Source organism: Fulmarus glacialis, unplaced genomic scaffold, assembly GCF_000690835.1.
Source record: "Fulmarus glacialis isolate BGI_N327 unplaced genomic scaffold, ASM69083v1 scaffold36254, whole genome shotgun sequence".
Taxonomy (NCBI): domain Eukaryota; kingdom Metazoa; phylum Chordata; class Aves; order Procellariiformes; family Procellariidae; genus Fulmarus; species Fulmarus glacialis.
Window position 1 is genome coordinate 1 of NW_009208004.1, and position 19454 is coordinate 19454.

Consider the following 19454-nt stretch of genomic DNA (forward strand, 5'->3'; position numbering starts at 1 on the left):
CCCCCAATATCTGTCACAGTATATTTTCATCTTTTCAGCATTGGAGAAGAAAGTATGTTTGTGTCTCAAACTCCCCATATCTCCTACTAGTTCCACAGCAAATCTTTTCTGGAGTCTGTGGTTGTAGAATCTGGGTGGGAATCTGTCTTTGTCTTACATGTTCAGTGTGAACATTGTAATGTTGTACGGTAAAGCCAAAAAATGGGACTATTAGTATTTCTTCTGTAATCCAGAAGCTGTGGAATGTAGCTGTGAACATGGGGAAGCACAAGGAGGATCATGTCACAAATAGCAGCCCAACTTTTTTGCTGTCCTTAAACAGCATCTCCTGGTGCCATGGTTGGAGACAGAGTGCTGATCTAAATGGATCATTGTGCCCAGATGATCACTGTAGGTCCCTTCCGACTGAAATATTCTATTCTATTGGTCTGACCCTGTAGGGCAGGTGTCAACTCATCTGTGCACACTAAGCAGGGAGATAGCAAACTTGGAAAAATACCTGTCTGTATTGGTGCCAGATACTCTCTCTTTGAACATTGGCCTTTTGAAATGTGCTTGTGCTTTTTAAGAGTATTTGAAATACAGATTGCATAGAACAAGTCTATTCATGTGTTTGGTAATTCTTACACTTTTGACTTCAAGTAAGTGACTGTGTGATAACGGTACTGTTTTCAGCTGTTTAAAAGTGTTAAATAGTGTTAAAAAATTAAAAGTGGTTTTAATTAAAAGTGTTGGTTTTTAGCTTATTGACAATTAAGTGGCTTAGGTCTTGGATACTTGTTCACCACTTCTTTGCTTCCACAATATTGGAGCATTTGAGTTTTGCTAAATGTTTTGATTGAAGATTTTCTTAATTTACAAGGAAGGTGTTCGAGGCTGGCTTACCCAGTTGAGAATCATCAGCTCTGAGACTTTATGCTTGTTAGTCTTACCAAATCAGAATTTTATCACTTTTGCAAAACAAATTTTTGCTGTCCTGCTTCTGTCATGGTGAATGGAATAATCTAAAACAAAGACTGGAGTCCAGTATATGTACAATTTTTCTCTATGTACCCAGGCATCTAATGGTGTAATTGGATAAAATCTAATTACTACTTCGTGAAGAGAGGCTTATCAGGCTGGAGTGAAATGTTGTTGGATATTCTGTTCTATTGATTTTTGTAATCTTACAGCTCCAGAGTGAGTCAGTAGAAGTAGGCTGAAATACCATATGCTGAGATTATTTCCTCCCTCCCTTACCTTCCTGCCTCTCAGTAAAAGACAGAGGTTAGAGTAAGAGCAAGCAAGCCAGCACTTTACTCATAGCACAAGGCCAGACTTCATCCTGAGATTCAGTTCCCATCTCTTCTGAATCTGGAATGTAAGAAAATAAAGATACTATCTTTTCTCATAGCTAATGTGCTAGGATATTTAGGCAATGTGCTAAAACATGCTAGGAGAAAAATGAGCTTGATCACAAAAGTGGATATAGGTCTAAAGGGCTTCGAAAAATCACAAGTGCAGCTCCAGTCATGTTAATGAGTAGGTGCTTGAAGATTTTTTGCTTTTGCTTGTCTTACTAAAGTATTAGCGGTTTTGCAAGACTGTTCTTAAATTTTAACTGTGAAAATACCATTAATACAAGTAATAATGACATAGTCCATCCTTTATAAATACAGCCAGCATGAATTATTTATTGTTGCTCTTTATGACTGAGCTCCTAGCCATCAGGAAAAATTCTGACTAAAATACACAGCTTCAAATTAAAGAGCATGTGAAAGTTTGTGATATATTTAAGGTTACTCATACATTTGTTACATGTTAGCATACATTGTTGTGTGTTAACTCATACAACCTTGACTTGTCTCTATTGTGTAGATGTATAGTAACATGACACTATTCTTATTTTCTTTACAGGATCTTTGTTTCTTTCATTATGTAGCATGGTTTGTGTTCTGGGAATAAACATGTAGTGGATGAGGCTTATTTCCGTAACTTACTGGAAGAGTTTATGGAGGCAGGGAACTGCAGGAAAAGAGGAGCGGTCCTGGAGTCAGGCTACCTTGGAGATCGCTCTAGGTTCTGATTTGCAAAATCTTTTGAAATTCTGTGTGGTAACTGAAGCCAATAACATATTTTTTTTCTGGATACTTAATATGCTAAAAATGCTAGGCACTCTGAAAGGTCTGTCTTTAAGCCTTGTACATACCAGTATTATCTGGTACAATGTTGACATTAGTTTATGTGTCTCAGTTGTCGGTGTAAAATAAGATTATTAGTCCTGCTTCACCCCGTGGGCTGTTAGGAAGATAAATCTGTTAATGTTTGTAAAACACTCTGCTAATTTAAGTGGCAATTTGAAGCCTATGAAGAAATTGGTACTTCTGTGTTCAAAAGAGCTAAGACTTGGCTGGAGTGCAGGAATTAGTGAATAAGCAGTACACAGGCTGTGTCTGCACTGCAGTCCAGAGCTATAATTGCATTTTATGTAAGTTTGTCTTACCTAGTTCGAAGCTGATTAGTGTAGGAACCGGTTTTTGGTGTATACACAGAAAAGAGGGTTCAGCCTGCATTACAAAACCTATGCAAGTCTGTGGAAATTACTTTCATGTGTGGGATCAGATCTTCCGTGATGTGGCTGCATGTTTATCATTACCAGATGCAGGTGTTTTAGAGCTAGTTCAAACAGGTGTCTTTGACCTGCACTTGTGTTACAGGATTTTATAAGGCAGCATTTCCTATTTGTTTATCAAATTATGTCCATTTGGTACAGTAAGACTGGACTGCCTTAGGGGAAAATTGTGTGAACTTAAGGTCTCTTCCCTACTGTGTGTCCTAGGGGAGCAATGGACGGTTGCAGGGGGAACCTGGTTTGGGATATTTTCTGATTTTTGGGAGGTTGAATCTGCATGTTTAATGGCCTGCTAACACAGTGTTTAGGAGCAAACTATCTTCTAACTTGTTATCCGTTTCCCACAGATGCAGTGCCTGAGAGCTGATGTTTTATTTTGATTTTTCTGTGCTCTTAGGATGGTAAACACCAGAAACAAACGTTTCTGTTCACCAGGAGTGGAACAGTGTCGTTGGCAGTTCTTGTCTGGAGATATTCTCAACTATACTTATTTGATTAAGTATGTGGATTGGTCTTTAGTGTCTGTCTTAGATGCTTTTATGTGTTCCCTCACAACTCCACTTTAAGTTAGGGAGGTACATTTTGCAGATGGAAGCTGGAGGACAGTAATGGGCCTGAGATCTCTTTCGGTTGTAGATGGGTGTTTGAAACAGTGCTCTGACCCTCCTTTCGGTTTGTTTTGAGGAGGTATATGTATGTGGTTAATCTTATGGTTAAGTTATTTCAGGGTTTAGATATTAATATTTGCTCTTTGTCACACTAGAAGTTTTTCTTTTGATACCTGTCTCATGAATCTTGTTCTGCTTTCAGATGTGGTGAAGAGCCTGTATTTTCCCCTGTGCGATATATAGTGCCTTAAAAAATGGGGTTTGGAGGTGACCTGAAGTATTCTCATGATGCTTTATTAAAACTGCAAGACTGGGAACTACGACTGCTGGAAACGGTGAAGAAATTTATGGTCATGCGCGTAAAAAGTGATAAGGAGTATGCCTCCACTTTACAGAATCTTTGTAATCAAGTAGATAAAGAGAACACTTGTCAATTGGATTATATCAGCAATGTGTCCAAGGTAAGACTGAAGTATTTTGAATTTGGAATATCCTTGGAAATAACAGTGCTGGGTTTGTTTTTGTTTGTTTTAGTTTGAGTTGGATTCCTGTTCATTCAGCTTCTTGAGAGTTAATGTTGCCAAAGTATTTAAAATGGGCTCCTTTTAGTTCCTCACTGGAATATGCAGAAGTTGAGCTCCAGTCTTGCTTTGAAAATAGTAACTGAACTTGAACCAATCCTGGATTTCAAAATTCAGTATTTCAGGTTCCTGGATTGACCCTGCTACTTTGTTTAGTGTTTTGAAAATAAATATGCTATAGTAGGCTTTTCTTTTAAGACAGTTAAATAGGAACTATTGTTTATGTTATATAGAATTTGTGACAGAAATAGAAAAATGCCAGGAAACCGAGGCAAAGCCTAGCATTCCAGCTGTTATTCACACTGCAATGTGTGCTGTAAAAACAAGACACTAATTCAGGATGTTTCTCATAATTGTGAAGTTATTTTGTATCCAATTTAAAATAACTGTGTTGACTTTTTTTAAAGGTAAGGCCGTCCTTCCCCCAAATTATTAATTTACTGGATTTGCTCTAAATCTGAAAAGGTACCAATGAAGCGAACTTCCCTATTTCAAGTGTTTTTAAGCTTCACTCCTGACTGGGATTCCTTCCTGACTAGAGAAAACTATTTTGTTTTAATGGCTTATTCAATTCTTGGCCCTTCTGCTGTAGCAGTGGTTACACAGTCCCTTCAGTCTGGCATGATTCCTGATCTCCTCTCTGCAGGAAAACACCCTTTTTGGGTCAAGTTAAATTTTAGACAAAGCAGTTTTTATGTAGTGGGCTTATGGGCTGGCTGCTTGAATACTAGCTGTGGCATCGCATTAGGAATGTGACTGCTCCTTGTGCAGCAGTCTAGATTTATACTGGATTAAAGTGGCGGTGTGTGTGACTTGAAAGCTGCGCTGCTATAGCTAGCCTGCTTCAGCTGCCCCAAAAGTAGCACTGCACAGTGTTTATCTATAACGAATTCTATTGTTGCTTCCCTTCCTCACAATAATTCTTGTCTTGTGAATTGACGTACTACTTTTTTTTTTATCTGTGTGTTTTGGTGGTGTATTTGAAATGCTTTTCACGCAATTATATTTCTTATACACAGTTTGTTACAGATTTTGCTATGTAAGTTGTGATGAGTTTGGTAAATATTAAAGCATTGTCATTGGCCTAAGATTGGCAGAAGTCGGGTATTTTCTTCAAGCTTTCTACTGTTGGATCATAAAGTTGGTGATATGACTAATAATTCTTGCTGTTGCTGTCCCACTAGAATTGCTCTTATGTGCTAGCTAAACTGTCTTGCAGTTCTTTTAGGCAACGAAACAGAGTGGATTAGGGCTAGAACAGTAAAGGAGCATTGGCATCAGAATATTTAGCATTGTAAGGTATAAGCAACCCTTAACCTTCGTGTAGCTAGCTCAGTCTAGGACGGTTCATGTCAGTGACATCGGCACTTCCTGTCAGCAAATAAATTTTAAAAAGCTGAAGATCTGACTTAAGCCATGTTCTTTTTGGGTTGAAGAGAGGCATGTGTGTCATATTTTGAAATCTTGTTTTGGACATAGGCAGTCAAGTTGTTCTTTCAGGATTATTTTTGTTCCTTTTTTCTTTTTTTTTTGTCCTAAGTAGATGCCATTTTTCTCTCGAGTCCCATCCCTGATCTCTACGTCTTTATATAACAGCAAAAATGTTCATATGCTACTGACAGTCCTTTTGTATAGGCTTGCCTTGAAATTTCACTGTGACCTTGGATTTTAAAGTTGTGTAGTAACACATTGTCTTATTGGTTTTTGGCAGTTAAAATGTCTGAATTATTGATTACTTTCCTCACCTCATTCTAATTTACTCTACTATTTCATGATACTTTTTATCCCTTCCTGACACTTTACGGAATCCAAATATGACCCAAATATTATGGGACATATATCTAGTATCTTACATCTCCTAAGATTTAAAATAACTGTATCTTAAATTTTTGGTATTATGTGGCATCAAAACCAAGTACCAAGCTGTCTAATCTTTTAGTGGTTTGTTTGTTTGGGTCGTTTTTTTTTTTTTAAGTGTAGAGTAAGAGTGAGCACTTTGAGAGGAATGGTGTTTGGGAAAATCTATCCTATGCTTTTTTCATGCAGAGGCAGCAAACTTGCTGGAAGGCATAGTGGCAGCAACTGCTAATGCTAGAAAATCAGTATTTTTATCCCAACAGCTCTTTTGTGTGCGTATATGCCTAAAAAATACTGTTAAACAATATTATATTTTATTGCTTTTGCTGGGTTGTGGTTATTTTCTGTGAAAGGAAATGCTTTCCGTTTTCTCCTATCCCCACCCAGCTGTTTTTCTGTCCCATATAAATTACAATTTTTGAAGCCTTTCCTTAAGTATAGGTTTTCACTTTAGCCTTTCCTTTTTTAAAATAATAAAATGTGATCATACAAAACACAGAAATCCTGTTTAACCAACATTTTCTCAGTGTGGAATGAGGGATGTAAAAACAGGAAAACGTGCAGATGATTTTTTAAAATGGAAAGGGAAGTTTTCACTATGTTTCTGACTTATTCATGTTCATTTGGTGAATTGTGAGCTAAGTATTTCTTCAGAGTACTTGTCCTGTTGAAAAATGCTTTTGCTGTGATTTTCAGGGTTGACTGAAATAGTTCTTGTCTCATCAGTAATAGATCAGCCTTAAAAAAAAATGGAGAACCCTGACTACATTTTCACTTCTGAGAGCGCTCTTATGAACTCTTCTATAGCCACAAGACCCACTCCTCTCAGATGGATATTTAATGATGTTTTTATCCCATGCAGCTTTGCAATATGGCTTCTGATGTCATTTGGAATTTTCAGCCATAGGTGGGAAGCTTTAGGCCGTGACCTTTTACAACACCACACTTCGAGCAGTCTGAGATAGCTCTCTGCCAGTTTGTGGGATGTTTACAAGCTAAAGGAAATGTTAAAGATGGTATAGTATGTACAGGAGTTAACTGTCTTTTGTTTCCTTTTCTAGAATTCAGTATAGAGATGGAAATTCTATGTATATATGTTTATATATGAGATGTAAGGAAACCCCAAAGATACCAAACAAATTCATTTTTGAAGTTTTGATGATCTAAGGTGGATTTCTGTCTTTAGTAAGAGTAGGATAAATGCTAGTAAAACTAGCATACTAGCTGCCTTCAAAACCTGATAGTTGTATGGCATGTAGCCATTCTGAAATTTTAGATATAGCGTAGCATTCAATGTCAGGGGGTTATCTCTAAGGAATCCAGTACTGTTCCCGTCAACAAAGTATGACAGGGATCTTTAGGGTGACAAATGCTTTTATTTGAACTAGACTTTAATTTCGTGTTCATATCTGTGGTGCATTGGAAGTCTCTCTGTTTACCTTACAGTTCTTACTCAAAATTCAAAGCCGCACGCAGCACATTAAGCTGTCCTGAAAACTGACTGACAGAATGGCCAAGGAAGTTACTAAAGAAAGGGTACAGAAAGATGTTGGGTTACTGTGACAGATGAGTAACTGCTTGTGTCTTTTAACCTGTTGGCACCTTATGCTTTGATACTGGTGGCCTGACTCTGATGCTGTCAGTTATGTGAAGCAGCTGACAAATGGTATCCTTTTAAACAGTAACCACTCAAATGCATATTACTGTGAGCTATTTAGACAAGGGCAGAGAAGTCAGCTTGAACAGAGTAACTGTGGCTGGGAAACAGGAGAACAATGGACATGGGAACATGCTTGTCAGGGGTGTCGGGGATATATTCCAAAAAAGGCTGTAAAGCTTTCATCAGCGTTCAGAAGTACTAGGACAGTGCTGAAGGGTGACCATACAACATTGTATTTTTGTCTCCGGTGCTTTTTTACAACTTTATGAGTAAGTTCGAGGCATGATTTTGCTGTAGCAGGAAGAACTTTATTTTAGAAGATCTCAAGTGCATTTGGTAAGTTTAAAATTCTTTTTTTACTGAATTGTTTTAAACAGTGATGCATCTTTTCCCACAGTTCATGTTCGTTTTTTGGATATTTGTAAGCCGGAATAAGTAAGTGCTTTTCTGTTCTGACTTTTTTGTACAGTCTTGGTTGCTTGTGGTACAGCAAACAGAACAGCTGAGCAAAATAATGAAGACACATGCAGAGGATCTTAATTCTGGGCCTTTGCATAGGCTTACAATGATGATCAAAGATAAGCAGCAAGTTAAGAAGAGTTATGTAGGTGTTCATCAACAAATTGAAGCAGAGATGTACAAGGTATTTTATTCAACTGTGCTCTATAAATTTATTATAAATTATATTATTGAATGTTTAAAAAGTTTAAAAAGTAATATATCGAGGGTGGATTTTTTTTAGTTCCTCTGTTTTTGTTTGTGCTGTCGTAAAAGTAGTAATTTGTGGTATGTAGAATGTCTAGTTTAAATTTTAGTTATTTCCTCCACATTTTCTCTCCTGTGCTAGTTGACAAGGCAGAGATGGAAAACTTTCTTCTGTATGAATTTCTGTGGACAGATAGCACTGGAATTTCTCTTGTTCCAGTAGAGGATGATTGTCTGTGACACTTTTCTATTCCATCTCTCTTCCTGTTCTCATTCAGCTCTAGAAATCCCTGGGACCAGGGCACTGAAAACTTTTGTTAATGAGTGCTCTTGACAGTCCAGACTGTTTTGAGTGGGGACAGGATTCTAGTCCCTAATTCTAAAATATAAATCAAGTGTAAACCAAGCATTAAGGCTGCAGATGGAGCTCTTCAAGGCCTTTTCTATTACATGTCAGTTGTCCTGCTTATGTTGAAAGCACTGTATCTAGTTAGTAAAGCTGACAGAAATCACAGTTTCATCCAGGTGCTCTGGGAGAAGTTTAACTGCAAATGTCAAAAATCAGATTGATAGTCTGAAAGGTCTACTGAGAGAAGGAGAAGCACTGTTTCTTCTTTCTTGCAGCACAGAATTTGACATTTGGAGTAGTGTAATTAAAATGTAACATCTGAGTAGTACAGTACAAGTGTCATGGTCTGATGAGTAAAGGATTCTTGGGCCAGTTATGAGAAGAACTTTAAACTAGTACTAAACATATATTAAGTTAAATATGTTGGCCCTAGTAGGACCACTTCCATAATATGCTAGGATCTTGGCATCTTTCCCAGGTATTGACTATGAGGAGTACATCCTGTGACAATCCTTTCTGATGCATGGTCAGCAGGCTGTCTTATCTGATAAAATTTCCAAGCCAAATAATCACTCACAGCCGCTTATGGATTGGTGCATCTGAAAACAGCCAAGATGGAAGAGGAGGAAAAACTGGTAGCATATGTTAGAAATAATATGAGGTTAAATGTATAGAGAATTGGAGAAATGGAAGAAGAAAGAAATGTAAGAAAGAGAGGCTAGATGAAAGAAGACTGCTGGAAGTTCAGGTATACTTTTTTAAAAGGCACTGTGCAAAACATGTTTTTTTTCTGTTAATAACTTAACTCTAATAAAATCTCTAATAAAACTGTCTTTTAAAATAAGGCTTTTTCAAAAAAATACAGTGCATATTGAGTACTACCCAAATTATTAATTACAGACCATATTGATTTTAATTAATTATGGGGCCGCATGGCCGTGCAAGTGTTTCGCATCCTGATGAATAAGCTTGCATTGTTGTGGTTTTCCCCCCGCCCCCCCCGCCTTCCTGATTTTCATAAGAAGCATTTGAATAGCATTCTGGTTAGATATGATATGTTCTTTCATTGTTAGCTGACATTGTTTGTTCAAAGGTTTTGTGTCAGTGGAGCACTTACAGAATAGTTCCCAGAAATTCAAAGTACTTATCATGTTCTGTGGTATTATTTCTGCTTTTGTTACACACAGAAGCAAAATACTTACTATTTCCCAGAACATTGCCCAAACCTTGTGAAGATCAGTGGCTGTGCAGTTCATATATTTATGATAAGCTGGCAAAAAAAAAAGTGTTTTCCTTTAGGTGAAATGCATATGTATCATCCTTTCTTATTCTAGACACCTCTACTATGAGGAATCTTTTTGATAAAATTCTTAACGACAGTGAAATACCATGTCTTTTACAGAAATGTAGTAAGACTCATATCTTGTAGATTTATTCCAATTCTCATTAAGTTATTGGATATTTTTTCTTTCTTCATGAAATTTGAGGAGAAAAAGTAGAGTACTATGCTAGTTACGTGGGTAAGGGTTTTTGATATAAAAACTAGATTTAAGATAATCCTTGACCATCTTAGTTCCTTAAGTGTTATTTGGGGACAGAGGTGCTCTTGGTTTTGTTTTAGTCTGTTGGAAGAACGCAGTCTAAGAATCAGTAAAATATATTTTGCAATTATTACAAACGTTTCTTAATACTATCGCCTACCTTTTATTCTCGAGTTTTCTGTAAGAGAAGCAGTTCCTTGTTTATGTCTTAATTGTGTTCACTACTTCCTAATTTCATCTTTTTTTCCATTTCTTGCGGTGTCTTTATAATACAAGTTTGTCCTGAAGTTGTTTTTTCCTGTATCACCTCTGTTAGTCTATAATAACAACAGTTGTGAGTATAATTTACAGTGTGTAGAAATATGAGATAAGAATATGGGATTGATGTGGAGAAAAGTTCCTGCCTTTAAATTAAATCTTAGCACAGTTGGCCCAGAAATTGAAACTATAGGTAGCACCTTGTTGGCTTTCTGAGGAATTCCATTAAGTTTCCAGATGTCATTCTTGAGGGTGAAAGTAGTGGTATCTGGGCCTTGCCTCATGAGAGAAGGGAGAATTGTGAACTCCAGCCTTCTTCGTGCCTGCTGCAAGAGGAACAGTTTTTCTGTAGAACGGAATTCCTTTTCTGCACATTCAATGAGGGGAGCACTTCCATTAAAATAAGTTCCTCTTCCACGATTTCCCATTGTGAGTGTATTTTTCTTTTTGTCAGAGCTTTTACTATATATGCCACCTTTTTGGTATTGTAGTGGCTGGTTTGTTATTAGCTTTTGTTTGCAAGTTCATGATTTGTGATTATTTCTGAACAGTGCACTAGTTTTGTCACACAATGAATGAGAGTTGGGGATATAAGAGACAACTTTATTTTAATTTTTTGACCAAAAAGGTCATGTTCAGTGGAGCTGCTTCACCTGCAAAAAGATTTTTCAGTGCTGTGTTCCACTGTAGTTTTGGTTTTGTTTCAGATTTTTTTGGCTTGGTTTCTTTTGCTTTTTAGGGATTAAAGTCTTACAACAGGTAGATTGGTTCATGCACAGTTGTATGCACAGCCATTTATATGAACTGTAACATCTAAAAATTCTTCCATCTTGCTTTTTTTTTAAGATGTGAAAGGATTTCCTTCCTATGCATAGAACTTTTTCATGTAGTATGATTTATTAAGCATCTTTTTGGTGCTTTTTTTCCCTTGTCATTGAAATGCAATAGTGTTTATGATAAGCTGTATTTCCTAAACATATTTTTCATTACACTGATGTGGATGGGGATCTCTGTTTCAAGCCTTTTATTTCATTCCATGCATTTATTGATTCTGATTTTGTTACACCATGTAATATTCTATTAAGATTATCTCAAACCAATGGAAAGTGGTAACATCCTTATTTTGGAAAATAAATCCTGTTAATTCTCTTTCACTAATGCTATAAGGTTTTTTTGTGTTGAGATAAGTATTTTTAATGCTTTTTATATTTCTATTTTCTTAAAGGTCACAAAGACTGAACTAGAGAAACTAAAATCTAGCTATAGACAACTAATAAAAGAAGTAAATTCTGCCAAAGAAAAGTATAAAGAAGCTGTGGTTAAAGGTATGACTGACTTGTGTTAATTTCGTCTATTTTTAAGTCCCTTTTTCAAACCTGCTAAAACTCTTACAGTGAAACAGGGAAATGTTTTTATTTTGAGCAATTCAATTACAATATAAAAGCTCATTTAGTATCTTAAGTAAGACAGGCTAATTGTCGTCATGTGTACTTGGTGGTACTCTTTTTAAAAACCATAAAATGAAAGATAGCCCTTCTTTTAGTATAAATGGTAATCCTTTTAAGTTCTTCTATGATTCCTTCAGTGGGTGTACTTGAAGTGTAAAATTGCTCAAATGAACTGTTAATAGTGGTAAGTGGGTAGCAGCTCCATCTCATCTACATTGTAGCTGCAGCGTACTTGCATCCTGTGACCTATTATGGTTGCTGCAGTGGCATCAGCATCAGTTCTTGACTGTTAGTATAACCGATCTGACCTTTGTCAACCTTAAGCAAAAGAGGAAAAGAATTCATTTGCACACTGAGATATTTTAAAGATTTTTGGGGAATGAGGTGTCCAAACTGCATGGATTTTGATTCCTATTGAATTGTGCTAGTGACTAGATGAAGGAGAGCCTTTGTTCTATGATATATTGAAATACCTTGTTAATAATTCTTCTTATATGCCTTTCTAAGATTTTTTTCTTTCTTTAGAGAAAATTAGTTGGATGGCAGTATATAAATATAATTCCAAGATCCATCTTTAAGTTTTCGTATGACTGCCTAAAATGACAGTTATTGTCCTTGGTTCTGTTGTACCATAATTCACAGTGCAGTATAGAAGCTATCAGTGCTGAGAGAAACATTGTTTCTTTCCAAATCTGTCTAAAATTTGGAGTGGTAGCTAATATGTGAATATAATGACAAAACAGCATGGGATAAGAGAAGTTATACTTAGCAGTGTTTAGCTACAGCTTTTTTTTCTTTTACTGATGTTCCTATTCACTTAAAAATGTAAACACATACTCAGTTGTTAATTTCATCCAGTTCCCTAGCTGTTTTCTACATATAACTTTCATTTGGTTATTTGGTTTATCCCTAAGTAACTACTTAACATGGGAACATATAGTATGTAACATGAAAAAACTAATAGGCTGCTGTGATCTTAGTATGTTCTTTTTATCCCATCTTCCTGTTATAGCTCTGATCGTTCTCCATTCCTGAAGCACCAAACTTTCCCATTGAAATCAAAGAGTGTTTTGGCTGTCAGCAGCTGTGATGTTTTGATGTGGTTCTGATTAACTGAATGAATATTTCTTTAGATAGGCAGCAAACATAAGCTGTTTTTAAGACATTTATTTCCGTGACCTTCTCTTTCAGGCTTCCATTTAGCATTTGTCTGACTACAATTTGTACCTAATTTTACTTTCCCTAAGATCTTAGTGTAAATCTGTTTTAACAAACACTGACCTCCAGAAAAATGTTGCAGGTTTTTCTCCCCAAAATTGCAGAATTGCTTCTCCCCTATCACACCCCAGGCCATGTTCTTGTTTACAAATATTTGTGTAGTTGGTGAACTACTACAGTTGCGTATCAACTGCAGGTCAGCTGTTTGAATTTTTTTAAGCCATGGTATTTTCATAGGGTTTCTGAGCCCTCAAGTTGTCAAACTGGTTTTTGAAGTGAACAAGTTAGGGAAGTCTTAAAATTGTAATGCTTCATTATTCCAGGCTTTAGTTCAGTAACTAGTGCTTATTCAAATTATGTGCTATTAGAAAATAGGACTTTTGTTAATATATAAACTGGTTCAGTTTGTCAGGATTTCAAGAATTATTGAGAACAAGGGAAGGAACAGTACCTACTAGAACAGTGGGAGGGCATAATCAAGTATTGGAAAATAAGCTGAAAAACATTTTGTTAAACAAAAAAATGAAAATCTTTGGACACCAGCTCTTGCAAGAAATGTCTTAAAAGAACCAGTCCAGGTCCGTTTCTGTAAAATGCTGTTCTCAACAGACTCTGTTCCTCTGGCAAACAAAGTCTCCATCACAGTGCCTGGGCCCGTCTTTCTGGAGCTGAAGGGGACAACTGCTCCGTAGGACATATTACTCTGTCTTTGCCCCTGTGCTTGTGCATGCTGACTTCCTGTAAATTTGTGCAGTACCTGTACAAACTGGTCAACTTGAAAAGAATGCAAGTCACACACAGGAATGACTTAGAAATTTCTCTCTTTTGCAAGGATAGTGACTTTGAAATTTAGTGACTTCGTTTTGTTTTGTTTTGGAATAGCAAAGCCATTTTCTAGTGAGAGAGTAAGTTTACTAGAGCCGCTATTGAAAGAGGTACAAGTGGTTCTCTATCTTGGGGGGAGAATTGTTTCCCTGTTTTCTGGTTGAGTTGTTAAAAGTGATACTAAATTCTGGGCTAAACACACATGGTAGAGGATATTGACTGAAAAGGGTAAAGTCTTGGAAAGTTATAAACAGTGGAAAGTGATCTTCTGCAGTAGTAGTTGTTTTTATGTTTTTCTGCAGTCACAAAGTATTCTCAGGTAAATTTGAATTACTCTGAGTCATACTTTCCATCAGCTAACAGGACAGTCACTTTGAATCAACATGTTGATGCCCTAATGCAGGGTTACATCTGTTTTTACTTTTTGCTGAAAACACTAAGAGGACCTGTGGAAAGAGTAGTAAGAATAAGGGTTAAGCACTGAAAAAATGATACTGGTTAGTTGCAGGTTTTGTTTCTGTTAGGGCAATGGGAAGGCAGCTGCTGGGTTTTTTTGGGTAGTTTCGTAGTGAGGAAAAGGGAACTGCTTTCTGAATGATGCAGGAGCTTCATTATGGAAGGCTTTGTGCTCTCCAGATCTGGAGAAAGATGAAAGTGTGTGAGGTGCTGGCTCAGGAGCTGTTCTGGGGAACCCTTCGCTAGCACTGCTTCTGCTTGGGCATCAGGGAAGCAGTGGGACAGTTGTGTTGCAGAGGGTGCACCACTGAGCCTTGGCTGCCACTTTGTCCTAGGCTGGATTACACTGCCCTGTTGTGGCCACCAGTGTCTGCATGCTCAATCAGAAGTGACTGATTTATCTTGTTTGTTCTAGCCCTTACCCCATTTAGTCATGCGTTGCTGCTCCTTTCTGGACCAGTGATTACCATGGGAATCACAAATGCAGCCTTTTTTTCAGTCCTTAATTCTTATGGGTTTTTTAATGTATGGTGAGAGAAAGCAAGCTGAGAGGGGATAAAGTCAGCAAGCTGAACTAGTCCAATGCCTCCCTAATGAGGCATACTTCAACAACTGGGACTATGGACAGATTGATTCCAATAGTCTCTTCTGGATTGGAAAGCTTTGTTTAAAAAAAAAAAAAAAGAAGAAATTATGTACTGGGAACATACAGCATGTTCCTTTGCAGAATTGGGGCATTAGGGCATGCTGGGGTCATTGGAGCAAAATATAAGATAAAAACTTACTACATTGTTTTTCCATAATGAAATGGACAGCCCTCTGAAATCTTTTGGATGTGTGATATTGAGAAAAAATGGTGTAAACTTCTTAGAACAATGGTCCGAATTAACACTCACAGATTGTATATAACTCTGAGCCTACAATGCTGTGCTGACATCAGTGATGCTAAGTAACAAGGTAAATAGAGTGTGGCACGTTGATGTTGCTGTTACAGGAAAACACATCAAAACAAAATTTATGCCAAATGATAAAGACATTGTTTGGTTAAAGAAGAAGTTACAAAGCTTCTAAAAAAGTTTTATAAATAATGGGTAAGGAACACAAAATGGAAACTGTAGAACAGTTGTAGATGTCAGGTCTGGTATCTCATTACAGTCTGAATCTCATTTGATTGGATCAGTTAGGTTTGCTATTTTCACAATTATTATTGTTTCTGGAGGATTGTGTAGTTCAGAGTGTGTCTGTTAGGGTTTCTGATGTTTTCATCTTTGATTTTTTTGATTAAACACTACTTACTGCTATATAAAAAAAGCTGAAATAAGGGAATAATGAGTACGTGAAATCATAAATAATAATTTGCTTTTTTCCTTTAAAAAAAAAATTGAAAAACATCAATTCTTACCAATTTAGCATATATTTTTGTAGCTGATTTTGGTGCCAGATGTTTAAATGTGAAATAGCTGCTCTTATATCAGTTGATATTGCAAGTTAGAATAGAGCCAATGTAGTCTTGGGAGGTTCATACTGTATTTTAATACAATATAATTTTTAGCAAAATTTACAGTTTTCATGTAAATACATCCTTTACAGGTGTTTATTATAATCTTGTTACTAGTTAGTTACTGATTGAAAGTAGAAATGATGTTGCGACATTCTTATGTGACAGAATGGATCCGAAGTAAATAATAAAGGAAAAATTTAGTGATTCTAAGTATTTAATTTCATCATTTCATTTTATGCTGCTACAGCAGCATAAAAAAAATATTGTACCAGGTTTCCCTAGGTTGGCTTGTGTTCCCTGACAATGTTGTGATTTAGAGGAGAGTAGAAATATTAACAGTACATCTAGCACGTTATACAACATTGCATCTGCTGGAAGAATGTTTTCCGATCCCTGCAACTCTTGTGATTTAATACTTCAGAATTTATGTGACTTCTGTGGTTCATACTGAAGTTGCACGACAACATAAGCTATGTCTATGATAAATAAGGAAAAAGCTTTCATTAAATCAAATTATTGTCCTACTATTCTTTGTAATAGCTGAGTGGCCAGAATATTAAGTGGCTGGTGCATTCATTCTGAGATGCCTGTAAAATTGTGATTGTACCATTACATTTCCTGGTGGCATGTGTTGCCTTTAGTTGTTACTGAGATCAGGGAAACTCCTAGTAGGGTATTTTTTGAGTTTATTTTTGACTGAAACTCTCACATTGTTAAGTCAAAACAAGTAACACTGGCTGAACTGGTCTGTCGTTAGTCACAGATGTCAGCAAGCTGGATGAATTTCAAATTAATGCCCTATTGTAAGCATTTCAACTCATAGACACTACTAGTGCTTCAAAGGGCTAGGGTTGTTTCGTGTGTGTAAAATAAAGCTTCTAGAGCAGGAAACACTAGGGAGTGCAGAGCTAAGAGAACTTGGTGACTTCTTGTGGAGTGTGGGACCAGGTTAGGCATATTGTTTCCACTCAACATGGACATGCAGCCCCAGGATGTGCTCTCCTCAATCCTCACAGACCAGCACTCATAGGTCTGAGAGAGTTTACTAGTGGTGGTTATTAGCTGAAACATCTGACAGCAGTTCAAAAGATTGCACTTTAATTTTTGCTGTTTTTATATTATGTTATTTGTTTATCTTAACGTTAAGCAGATAACTATTGAACTAATTCTTAACTCAGAAGTTTAGGCTTGGTATTCTGTAAATTTGAAATCTGTAAGTATATACAAATAGTTTTTTCCCATTAGAAAACTAATTTGTCATTTGCAGTCATTAATTTGTAAATAAGCTTTGCGACAAACTTCTTATCCTCTTCTCAGAAATAAGTTGAGTGGAGTAGGGAGTGGGTGATTTTATTTGTTGAAGAATCACATTCATGTAAGCCTCTTGCAAGACATAAAGGGGGAAAAGACCTTAGAGATTAAAAGCCAAGATCCTACCTTCATTCTCTCTGTCTTTGTGATTCTGGTCTTTTGAAACCCATGTTAATTAAGAGCACTGCATTTGCATCTCTTTATTTGGAGAGTGATGATAAGGATGGTCACTCGCTAAATGTCCAAGTTTGCTTCCTGAGACAGAACTAACAGTCAAAACCATCCTACTTTAGTTTGCAGCAGTTTGCATAAAAAGTGCTTTGTAGATTGGTATAAATTATTTTTGAAGTCTCCTGACTTCTGGGCACAGTATAAATTGGGAGAAGAGTGGCTGGAGAGCAGCCCTGCAGAAAGGGATCTGGGGGTGTTGGCTGACAGCAGGCTCAACATGAGCCAGCAGTGTGCCCTGGCAGCCCAGAGGGAAAACCACATCTTGGGGACCATCAAACACAGCATAGCCAGCTGGGCAAAAGAGGTGATTGTCGGGCTGCATTCAGCGTTGGTGCGGCCTCTCCTTGAGCACTGTGTGCAGTTCTGGGCCCCACAATTTAAGAAGGATGTGAAGGTCCTTGAATGTGTCCAGAGGAGGGCAACAAAGCTGGTGGAAGGGCTGGAAGGCATGTCCTGTGAGGAGTGGCTGAGGACTTTGGGTTTGTCTAGTTTGGAGAAAAGGAGGCTGAGGGCGACCTCATTGCTCTCTGCAGCTTCCTGGGGAGGGGAAGTGGAGAGGGAGGCGCTGAGCTCTTCTCCCTGGGATCCAGTGACAGGATGCCTGGGAATGATTCAAAGCTGCATCAGGGGAGGTTTAGACTGGACATTAGGAAGCATTTCTTTACCAAGAGGGTGGTCAAACTCTGGACCTGGCTTCCTAGAGAGGTGGTCAATGCACCATGCCTGTCAGTATTTAAAAGGCATTTAGACAACGCCCTTAGTAACATGCTTTAACTTTTGGTCAGCCCTGAAGAGGTCAGGCAGTTGGACTAGATGATTGTTGTAGGTCCCTTCCAACTGAAATACTCTATTCATTCTGGTCTTAGGGAAGTGAAGCCAGGCTCAGTATGGGAAACAGAATGCTTCATAAATCGTGTCACTGTGTAAAAGTTGTGTCACTGGGGTTTTCTTGGGATCAATAGGAACTATCGTATAAGGAAATAATTTTCATAGTCACCTATGGTATTTAGATATGCCTAGCATTATATGAAATACTGAGTTTAAGCAGATAACTTGGGTCAGGAAGGTCCCAAAAATCAGTTAAATGGGTAATATAGAATAATCAATTATAAAGCAAGTTCTACAAGCTGTGTCTTTCCTATTCAGTGATGAAAACTGGGGCAATTGAGCAAACTATGAGGAAATGCTTAATAGAAGAAATGGAGAAATGAGAGGTTTGCCTCCAAAAGCAGAGGGCAACAAATTTTTCTCAAGAGTTTACTGTAAATTGTGTAACATATTCTTCAGTATTGGGAATCAATTACCCTGAATATACATAGTTACATTGGCTTGATACATCACTGTAAGGGTAGTCTTTCCTTTCTGTCATACCTAGGTTTTAAAATTATTTGCTTTAATTTAAGAAGTGCTTAGTCCTTACCAAAATTGACTTAAGAGAAGGATCATGCTGGGGGTCTCACTAGTATTCCCTCCACTTATCAGTCTGTGGAAGCAGATTTAAGTCAAGTTTTAGGATTCTTTAATGTAAAAATATTTTATCGCTTTAAAAAAAATTTTTTTAGAAGAAGACCTATTTGAAAGCCTTGGTCATCTCATTCATGACTGTAAAGAATGTGTTCAGTAGAATAATGCAAACAAATAATATAACGGAATATTCTTTTCCAGGCACAATGAAATAATGCTCTGTGAAAACATGTGTCTCTAGAGTTGAAATAAATAAGGAATTGACTATGTGAGAGGTTTGTTATTGATAATCAAATGTGGAGACAGCAAAATATTCAGAAATTACCTCTGTTATTGAAAATGCTGAAAAATATGTAGATTAAAAGATAAATGCAGTTCTGGGAAATTATTTGAAAAACTGCTATCATAAACATTGGGAAATGTCTAATAGATCACTATATGCATTGACAGCTTTACACTTTAGTGCTGGTATTTACAAAAATAAAAGATTCTAAAGCAAACCAAGGAAGAAATGTATTTTCTGTTTGAAATGTTACTATACACTGAAGCTTTGCATATTTTCTCAGAGGAGGATTGCTGCTTCATTCAAAAAAAAAAAAAAGAAAAAAAGAAAAAAAAAAAGCAAAAGCCCTGATATTCCCTTCTTTTTTTTCCATTTTAAGGTTTTCTGAAATCAAATGCTGTAATACTCTAGTGAGGTTATAATACAGAAAATTACAACAACTCTGAAGCCAAACTTTTTGGCTTTTCCTGGGACCTTGCCTGTCCTCTCTTTAATCCTAACCTATAAGCTCTCTGTCAGCTCCTTATCCATCCCCAGGCAGAGCTCC

General features: G+C 37.0%; 1 protein-coding gene across 1 annotated transcript in view; it reads left to right on the plus strand.

The window, feature by feature from the left end:
* Window positions 1–3411: 3411 nt before the first annotated feature.
* FER (fer (fps/fes related) tyrosine kinase) overlaps window positions 3412–19454 on the plus strand; it is a gene marked incomplete at its 3' end in the record, with an annotated part of 39011 nt that continues 22968 nt past the window's right edge. The window contains exons 1-3 of the mRNA XM_009576337.1: window positions 3412–3680; window positions 7787–7960; window positions 11396–11495. Coding sequence (XP_009574632.1) covers window positions 3474–3680; window positions 7787–7960; window positions 11396–11495 — 481 coding nt within the window. The remainder of the gene's footprint in view (window positions 3681–7786; window positions 7961–11395; window positions 11496–19454) is intronic.